Here is a 10,220-nt window from a genome sequence, read left to right on the forward strand (position 1 = left end):
AGATTACTGGGCCCTCTGAGCCAAAGAAGAAGCTTTTGAGGAGGAAGACTATTTCCTCTAGTGATTCAGAGTTTGAGGAAGACCAACATGCTACTGCATCGCCTGCAGCATCCTCAAAGAAGTCTGTGAAGAAAAAGAGGATCCCTCAAGATGTATCCCCTGTACCCATTGACAACATTTCCTTTCATCGTTTTGAAAATGTTGACAGTTGGAAATTTGTGATAAAAAGAAGGCTTGCTGTTGATTTGATTAATGCAGCTGGATTGATGAAAACTACAACTGGGCTCCAACTACTCATTCCAATACTGTGGCTACAGGTTTGGCTAGATTTATATATGTTGTAGGGACCAGATCACCTTCTGACTTTGGTTCTTATATTCTTGATGAAATTATTCTGGATGTTAAGTATGTGCTGTGAAGATGCCTATAGCCTTTCCTACACTGATGTGTGATACTATTTTAGCTCAACATCCTGACATTTGTACTAAGGCTGGTGTTTCTAGTAAGAGAGGTTGTAATTTGTCTTTTGATTTTAGACTGTTTGAGTAACACATGCTGCAGACTGTGCTGCATCATCTGTCAATCAGTCAACTGATGTTTTGCCTATAAAGCAAATGACTGTTGACCTCAAGGTATTTTCCAATGTCAATCCTGGTGTTCTCGATGATAATACAGGTGGTGATACTGAGGTAGAGGAGGAGGACTCTGACGCAAGTCCTTCTATGTGACCTGCTTATGCTTTATTTGCATGTCCTTTCGGATTTTAATTTTGTTGGGCTACGCCCTGATGCTCTCTGGATTGTAACATGCACAATCCATGTCTGTTGGCTCCGATACTCAAGGTTTTCTATGCCCTTATGGTCTGTAATGTGCACTTTATGAGTTCTTATGCTCTGATTCTCTCTACACTCTATGTTTCTCTATGCTCTGATAACTCTGTGGAAGTCTGTACTTTGCTCCTATTCTATGGTAATGACTTTAGTTGTCAGAATTTATGGCTAAAAAGGGGGAGTAATATCTTGTGTGCATGATGTGATGAAAAATGCTATAGCATCTAGTATAGCATGTTTTATGTGATATGCATGTTTTGAGGGGGAGTGAATGTTTATGCATAAATTGAGGGGGAGTAGGTAGAATTTATTTTTCTACTACTTTTAATATGCATGCTTATATAGGAATTTATTTTTCCTATTCTCTGTGGCGTTGCTAAAATTTTAAGGAGTTTATTTCTCCGATCTTGAATCCACTATGTGAGAGTTTATTTCTCTCTATCTGTACTTTGAGGCTAAGATGTGTTATGTTCCGCTGTTGCATGCCTCTGATGCTTACATGCTAGCTACCTTTTCATCTGATGAAATTTTACTTTCTTTCCTAGTTGTGTGCTCATGTTGACTTGAAGGAAAGTTTAAATAGCCTAGCATTATTCTACTTTCTTTCCTAGTTGTGTGTTTATGTTGACTCGAAGGAAAGTCTAGACAGTATCTCTCCATGCACTGGGCCAAAGTTGTTTTAGCCAAAATTTGCCAAAGGGGGAGATTGTTGGGTTTTGTGTTTGGCTACATTTTGTAAAAGCCAACTTTGCCAGATGCTGGACAAAGATGCTGCAGCATCCTCGTACAGCATCCTGATGCTCTGTTTTAAGTGCAGAATTTTTTCTGTCAATCTCGTTCAAGATTTGCTTCAAATATTAATTCCAGCACGTGTGTATATGCAAGACGAGACTTACTGCACAAGAATTGTCCAAGTCGGCCTAAGGAAAGTTATTAAAAACAAAAATATAATTATATTATATTTTTGTTCGATTTTTTTTGTTTGGTACAACACAAAACATATTTTCAATTTTAATCTAGGTTTGGCCGCAATTCTCACAGCTGTACAAGTCTGAAAACCTAACTTGGACATCAAGACAATTGAAGACTATAAATATGTGAAGCCTCAAGCTATTATTCTCATGTATTCTAAACCGTGTTCTTTACAAAGTGTGAGTTTTTAGGGTTTAGAGTTTGTGTCTTTTGTCAGCCTTTCTTGTGTCACTTTGATGCAAGTTTAGGACTGTGTTTTGTTGTTTATTGTAAGCTGCTCCTAAGCTTTTAAGCACGGAGTTAGTGTGTGTGATTCACTCATAAGCTTTTAAGCAAGAGTGTGGTCTAGTTTCTAGGAGAGTGTCTCCATCTTGATCGTTATTATTGACAGCAACATGGTATGTGTTGTTAGAGGGAATTTGGGACGGGGTCTCATTATCTAAGAGGTTCTTAGGTAGGATTGCACGGGTAGTGTCTAGGTGATAAGTCAAGTACCGGGTGTTGGTCGAGGGCTTTGAACTAGAGCTATTATAGTGGATTCATTCCTGGATTGGTATCCCCCAGAGTAGGTGACGTTGCACTGAACTGGGTTAACAATTATCTGCGTTATTTATTGTTCTGCAATTTATTTATTTATTTACTGTGTTCTGCGACTGTCTTGCTGCAACGTGTGCTATAGCATCTTGTGCAGCATTGTGTTCACTGCGTGCCAGATTTCATATATATATATATATATATATATATATATATATATATATATATATATATATATATATATATATATATATATATATATATATATATATATAAAGGCATTTCTTTATTATGTTTGTATGTCCAAAATGATAAAGTCCCTAGAATAGTTAAATCCATTTAACTATTCTTAAAGTATCCGTAGTCGAGTTTTATTATGAATTGGGATAATAATAAAACATAGAGACTATTATGAAGATAGACTGATGATCACATCTCATGGATCATAGGATCAGGAGTTATCAAGTCTTGACATAGGTATAAATATTAGGAGTAATATTTATACTGGATTGACCCGCTATGAGAGTACTACATATAATGTTATGCAAGATGTCATAAGTTGCTCTCATGGTGATAGTGGTGTATACCACCCTCTGATAACACCGAAAAATGCACTATTTTATTAATATTATTTCCCTAAGTATTTTAATATTTTGTCTAATTTATGCTAATAAAATAAAATAATTATTGTTTCTTTTATGAAACTACAGATGCACCAAGAATGAGCAAAATATCAAGGAAACAAGGAAACTACCATCAAAAAGTGGCGCTAGCCACCTTGTGTAAGGCGTTGGCCTTGAAAAGGCACAAGCCACACAACACAAGGCGCTGGCCTTGAGTTATAAGGCACAAGCCACACAACACAAGGCGCTGGCCTTGAGTTATAAGGTGCTGGCCATGAGTCACAAGGCGCCAGCTTGGCACATTTACACTAAGTCAGCCACTAAGCAAGTGGCGCCAGCCACTAAGCAACAAGGTACCAGTCACAACAAAAAAAGGCGCTGGCCGTTCCTATTTTTTAAAGAGAGATTCGTCACGATCATCCATTCCTACTCTTACGCCACACGACTCTCAACTGAATCCCGAATGAATTGGAGGAAAAGCTGTTGCAAACGTTCGCCTATAAATAAGAGAGTCTAACTCTGTTTTAAGGGACGCCATATTTTTACAGAGTTCAGAGCAAATTAATTTTTAGATTTTAAGTGTTTAAGCATTCAAAGCATTTGAGGTGTAATTTCCAGTTTCAATTCCTGTTCCAGTACTTGTGTTATTGACATTCTGTAAGTTTTAATTCAGTTTAAATTTGAATTGCATGATTTCAATTTTATTGTTCCTCGTATTCTACTCTGTGATGTTTTTGTTTAATATGGTTATTTATTATTTTATGATGTCTTCATCTATAATTATGTCTAGCTAAATCTATATGACTGGAATGTGAATTAGTAAGCCAAATTGGGTTCGGTGGTTAAATTGTGAATTTATTTTTTTTTATTCAGTTTTCTGTTTCGGTTTTTAATTTAATTAAATAATTTTGCACGACAGTGAAAATTAACAAAGGTATGAATCAATAGCGCGACAATGTGAGATTTGTACCGGATAGTAAAAACTGGACATTAACTTTAAACACCGCGACAGCTCTTTAAAGTTAATTAAATCTTATTAGTTTTCAAAAAAATATTTTTATAAATAAATGTGAGAGCGAGAGTGAAGCGTTGATTTATTTAAATATAATATCAGTTCAATAGCGCAACAGCGTGAGATCTATATTTTTAAACTAATACTGTTTTGTGAAAACTAGATTCTTTTCTAATTAATTATATTGATTTTCAAATAGTATTTTATAAGTAAATGAAACAGTGATAGTTAAACATTTGTCTTATTTTTATACGATATAACTCAATAGCGCGAGAGTGTGAGACGCGTATCTTTAAATCAATATCAATTTGTTGAAAAGTACCCTTTTTCCCAAAAACTCAATTTAATTACTGAACCCTAGTAAGCTACTAAAAGTAACATTCCAGTTTAGTTAATTCTTATTATCCAATAAACTTTAATTATTTTTAAAACCCCAATCCAATTAATATTCAGCCTTAACCTTACACTATATTAAAAACATTAGCGAAATATTGAAGAATAGTCTCTGTGGGATCGATAATCTTTTATAACTACACGATACATCTGTGCACTTGCAGAGTTTTCGCAACAAGTTTTTGGCGCCGTTGCCGGGGACTAATTTAGTCAAATTTTTGCTACTTAGTTTTTAATCTGTAACGATTAAGGCAACCCTTTTTCTTAGGTTGTATGCCCAGTACTCGTACCTCCGAGGAATCATTAGAACAACCTATCCCTGAAATAGAGCGTTATATTCATTTAAAACGCCGAATCCGCGAATTTCAAAAACAATTTAACCTCATACCGATGGCTCAACGCGAACGTCCTCTCAAGGACTATGCCGTTCCCTCCGAAGTGGAACCTCATTCGAGTATCGCGCCCCCTAACATCGAAGCAAGGAACTTCGAATTGAAACCCGCGCTGTTGCAAATCGTGCAACGAAACCAATTCTCTGGTTCGCCCATGGAGGATCCGAACCTCCACCTCTCAGTGTTTGTGCAGTACGCAGACACGATAAAAGCCAATGGTGTCGAACCCGAAGCAATACGACTCCGTCTTTTCCCGTTCTCTTTAAGAGACAGAGCTAGAGCTTGGCTTCAAGCTCTACCTTCGAACTCCATCACTACATGGAACGAACTGAAGAAACAGTTCTTGGCCAGATATTTCCCGCCAAGTAAGACAGCTATGTTAAGAGCCCAAATCAACGAATTTAGGCAAAAAGAAGGAGAATCACTTTTCGAAGCATGGGAAAGATACAAGGATATGATGAGACTCTGTCCACACCATGGTTTAGAAAAATGGCTTATTATCCATACCTTCTATAATGGGCTGCTATATAACACTAGACTCACCATAGATGCGGCCGCCGGTGGAGCATTGATGGATAAACCTTACCAAGAAGCCACCCAGCTTATAGAAAACATGGCACAAAACCATTATCAATGGGGAAGCGAACGCGCTGCCATAGAGAAATCCCAGACGAAAGGCGGTATGTACGAAGTAAGCGGCATAGACCATGTCAATGCCAAAATAGAAGCCCTTTCTCAAAAGATAGAGAGTTTAACTCTATCTCCCGCGGCTACCATAGCCGCAGTACAACCGAACTGCGAACTATGTGGAATTCCCGGACACATAACCTCTGAATGTCAATTACTAGCCGGACTCGACCAAGTAAATTATGTGCAAGGAAACCCGTACCCCAACACGTACAACCCCGGGTGGAAAAATCATCCAAGCCTCTCCTATAAGAATAATAATGCTTTATTTGCGCCTAGTACTCCACCAGGCTTCCAAAACCAAATAGGAGCCCCTGTTGCTCCCGTTACCCCTGAAAAGTCAAACTTTGAACTTATGATGGAGAATTTTGTCCTAGCTCAGACTCAACAAAATAAGGAATTCATGAACCAAAATATTCACACTAATGAGTTGATTAAGCAATTAGCTAACAAAATCGATTCCATTTCCACTCATAATAAGATGCTAGAAACTCAGATTTCTCAAGTGGCTCAACAACAGGCAGCTACAGCTGCCCCAGCCAGAACACTACTCGGCCAACTGCAACCAAATCCCAAGGGCCACGTTAACGCTATAACGCTGCGAAGCGGAAGAGAGTTAGAAGATCCCGTTGCTAAAAGAGTTAGAGCGAGAGACTTAGGAAAAAATGTAGAGAAAGACTCAGAGAGTGTAACTGACAAGGACACTGAGAGAGAACCGATAGCAATGAAGGATAGACAAACACCGAAGGCCAAAGAGGTGATTGAGAGTGATCAAGAAAAACCATATGTACCCCCTCCTCCTTACAAGCCTCCTATCCCATATCCTCAAAGACTTGCCAAATCTAAGGATCCGGGGCAGTTTGAGAAGTTTATCGAGATGCTCAAAAAGCTTCATATTGACATCCCCTTCATTGAGGCTATAACCCAAATACCTTCCTATGCCAAATTCTTAAAAGAAATTCTTTCAAACAAACGAAAGATTGAAGACATTGGGCAAGTGGAATGCAATGCAATTAGTGAAAACAAGCTAGCCCCAAAACTCGAGGACCCAGGAAACTTTTCTATTCCTTGCGTTGTTGGTAGATATGTCATAGATAAAGCCCTTTGCGATCTAGGAGCAAGTGTAAGTTTGATGCCTCTATCTATCTGCAAGAGGCTCGGACTTGGAGAGTTAAAACCTACTAAGATGTCCTTACAGTTGGCTGACAGATCTATCAAATACCCATTAGGAATACTGGAAAATGTTCCAGTAAGGATCGGCCAACTGTTTATCCCTACTGATTTTGTGATCATGGACATCAGGGAAGACGTTGATATTCCAATTCTGTTAGGTAGACCTTTCTTAGCTACTGCGGGCGCTATAATAAATGTAAAGAAAGGGAAGCTTACCTTTGAGGTTGGGGATGAGAAAATCGAGTTCATACTATCTCAATTCATGAAAGGCCCCACCTTTAAGAATTCTTGTTGTAGACTCAACATAGTTGAAGGACATATCGATAAAAGCACCTCTGAACAAGTCCCTCCTGACATACTAAAATCCCACCCAGTAAATGATATCTTCCAGAATACGAAACACAAAGAGGGTGAGGATTATGAGAATATGCTAGGTGGATTTCCTGATACTCATGACCATATTTTTAAAGAATGCCAAATGCTGGCACACGGGAAGATTCACGCCGTAAAGAAGAAACTCCCACCTCCTCTCACCAAAAAGAAAGCAAAAGGGAAAGCACCTATGAGATGGTTAGATGTGTTCAAATGGATCTCTAAGAATGTTGAGTACAGTGTTAAGGATATCAGTCTGAAAGAGGCGCCCTCTTGATTTAAGGGTCGTGCAAAGTCGAGCTAACCGACTTTAAACAAAGCGCTGCGTGGGAGGCAACCCACGAGTTTTTAATTTAATGTTTTCATTTGAATTTGCAGAAAATAACGAGATCGATCGCTTGAGGCGTAATTCTCCAGGTTTTGCACTCCAATTCTACTCTATAGTCGCAACATTGGGGACAATGTTGGATTTAAGTTTAGGGGAGGACTTTACTGTTTTTATTTTCTACTTTTCAGTCTAATTTTATTTTAGTCTAATTTTCCTTTTTGCAAATAAATTTTTTCGGGTTATTTTAAATTTTTTCCAAAATCTTGAGCCATAACAAAAAATTTTGAGAAGCAATACAATTTTGATTTTCCAAAAGTCACTGACAAAATTAAGTTGTGAGCATATTTTCATACTAGCTATATCATTTCAACACCATAAATTTCTTAATTATGTAGATCAATTTTGATATTTGCCTTACCCGAGCTTAAATTTCTTGACTTTACTAATCCTTGAGTAAACCATTAGGTAGTCGGCACCATCTAAGATCACTATCTAAGTGGTAGAGTCGACGAATATAAGTGAATGATTTCGAAAAAATGATGATGATAAATAAAGGTAGTATAAATCTGAAAAGGGGACTACGCATTCTAAGTCAGGTGACCCTCACCCGGTCATTTAGCCCAACTGCGAATCACCTCTAAGATATAAAGCTATCCTATGTCAAAAAGGGCAATAAATAATATTAAAAAGAATCGGATCATAATCACTAACAGACTCACTACCATGTGTGTGTGAATAGATAACGGGCTTAATGTGATTACCAAAGGTTTAAAAGTGATGAAGAAAGATGAGATTAAAGTTAAGTTCGGGATTGGCAAAATAGTTCGGAACGGTCTATATAAGGAAGAAATTCATGATCGTATGAGATTTGTGTTTTTATGATATCTTTAGTGTGATGAATGAACTTACTTGTTTTATTTGGTCAAGATTAAAATAGGTGACTAAAGGGATGTCTTATGTCATGTTTTCTCTATCACTAAATGATATATCTTTTTGCTTGAGGACAAGCAATGGTTCAAGTTTAGGGGAGTTTGATAACACCGAAAAATGCACTATTTTATTAATATTATTTCCCTAAGTATTTTAATATTTTGTCTAATTTATGCTAATAAAATAAAATAATTATTGTTTTTTTTATGAAACTACAGATGCACCAAGAATGAACAAAATATCAAGGAAACAAGGAAACTACCATCAAAAAGTGGCGCTAGCCACCTTGTGTAAGGCGTTGGCCTTGAAAAGGCACAAGCCACACAACACAAGGCGCTGGCCTTGAGTTATAAGGCACAAGCCACACAACACAAGCCGCTGGCCTTGAGTTATAAGGTGCTGGCCATGAGTCACAAGGCGCCAGCTTGACACATTTACACTAAGTCAGCCACTAAGCAAGTGGCGCCAGCCACTAAGCAACAAGGTACCAGTCACAACAAAAAAGGCGATGGCCGTTCCTATTTTTTAGAGAGAGATTCGTCACGATCATCCATTCCTACTCTTACGCCACACGACTCTCAACTGAATCCCGAATGAATTGGAGGACAAGCTGTTGCAAACGTTCGCCTATAAATAAGAGAGTCTAACTCTGTTTTAAGGGACGCCATATTTTTACAGAGTTCAGAGCAAATTAATTTTTAGATTTTAAGTGTTTAAGCATTCAAAGCATTTGAGGTGTAATTTCCAGTTTCAATTCCTGTTCCAGTACTTGTGTTATTGACATTCTGTAAGTTTTAATTCAGTTTAAATTTGAATTGCATGATTTCAATTTTATTGTTCCTCGTATTCTACTCTGTGATGTTTTTGTTTAATATGGTTATTTATTATTTTATGATGTCTTCATCTATAATTATGTCTAGCTAAATCTATATGACTGGAATGTGAATTAGTAAGCCAAATTGGGTTCGGTGGTTAAATTGTGAATTTATTTTTTTTAATTCAGTTTTCTGTTTCGGTTTTTAATTTAATTAAATAATTTTGCACGACAGTGAAAATTAACAAAGGTATGAATCAATAGCGCGACAGTGTGAGATTTGTACCGGATAGTAAAAACTGGACATTAACTTTAAACACCGCGACAGCTCTTTAAAGTTAATTAAATCTTATTAGTTTTCAAAAAAATATTTTTATAAATAAATGTGAGAGCGAGAGTGAAGCGTTGATTTATTTAAATATAATATCAGTTCAATAGCGCGACAGCGTGAGATCTATATTTTTAAACTAATACTGTTTTGTGAAAACTAGATTCTTTTCTAATTAATTATATTGATTTTCAAATAGTATTTTATAAGTAAATGAAACAGTGATAGTTAAACATTTGTCTTATTTTTATACGATATAACTCAATAGCGCGAGAGTGTGAGACGCGTATCTTTAAATCAATATCAATTTGTTGAAAAGTACCCTTTTTCCCAAAAACTCAATTTAATTACTGAACCCTAGTAAGCTACTAAAAGTAACATTCCAGTTTAGTTAATTCTTATTATCCAATAAACTTTAATTATTTTTAAAACCCCAATCCAATTAATATTCAACCTTAACCTTACACTATATTAAAAACATTAGCGAAATATTGAAGAATAGTCTCTGTGGGATCGATAATCTTTTATAACTACACGATACATCTGTGCACTTGCAGAGTTTTCGCAACACCCTCCGACCTGAAACCACTATGGACCCTTAATGTAGAATCAGGTACTTTGTTGCTGATCAAACGTTGTCCGTAACAGGATAACCATAAAGACAGTTAATGGGTACTTCACAAAGCATGCTGAGGGACATGAGTGACCTAGATGGAATTTGCCCGTCCTGCATAACAGGATAAATGTCTAAGGGCCCAATATTGAATCGAACAAGGGTGACACAGTGTATGCCTTGTTTTCAATATAGACATAGGGGCAAAAGGGTAATTAT

General features: G+C 36.9%; 1 protein-coding gene and 1 non-coding gene across 2 annotated transcripts; one reads left to right on the forward strand and one right to left on the reverse strand.

The window, feature by feature from the left end:
- The first annotated feature begins 4,754 nt into the window (after window positions 1-4,754).
- Window positions 4,755-7,576, forward strand: LOC123886198. The gene has a single exon (XM_045935533.1). It carries the CDS (start codon window positions 4,755-4,757, stop codon window positions 7,263-7,265), a length of 2,511 nt encoding a protein of 836 aa, XP_045791489.1. The 3' UTR covers window positions 7,266-7,576.
- On the reverse strand, window positions 5,133-5,239 carry LOC123887786. The gene has a single exon (XR_006801782.1). It is a non-coding gene; the product is annotated as a small nucleolar RNA R71 (small nucleolar RNA).
- Window positions 7,577-10,220: the final 2,644 nt, after the last annotated feature.

Source organism: Trifolium pratense, linkage group LG5 (genome assembly GCF_020283565.1).
Source record: "Trifolium pratense cultivar HEN17-A07 linkage group LG5, ARS_RC_1.1, whole genome shotgun sequence".
Classification (NCBI taxonomy): Eukaryota; Viridiplantae; Streptophyta; class Magnoliopsida; order Fabales; family Fabaceae; genus Trifolium; species Trifolium pratense.

Coding starts and splice junctions, on each gene's coding strand:
- LOC123886198 (XM_045935533.1), top strand. CDS start 4,755: ATGGCTCAACGCGAACGTCCTCTCAAGGACTATGCCGTTCCCTCCGAA.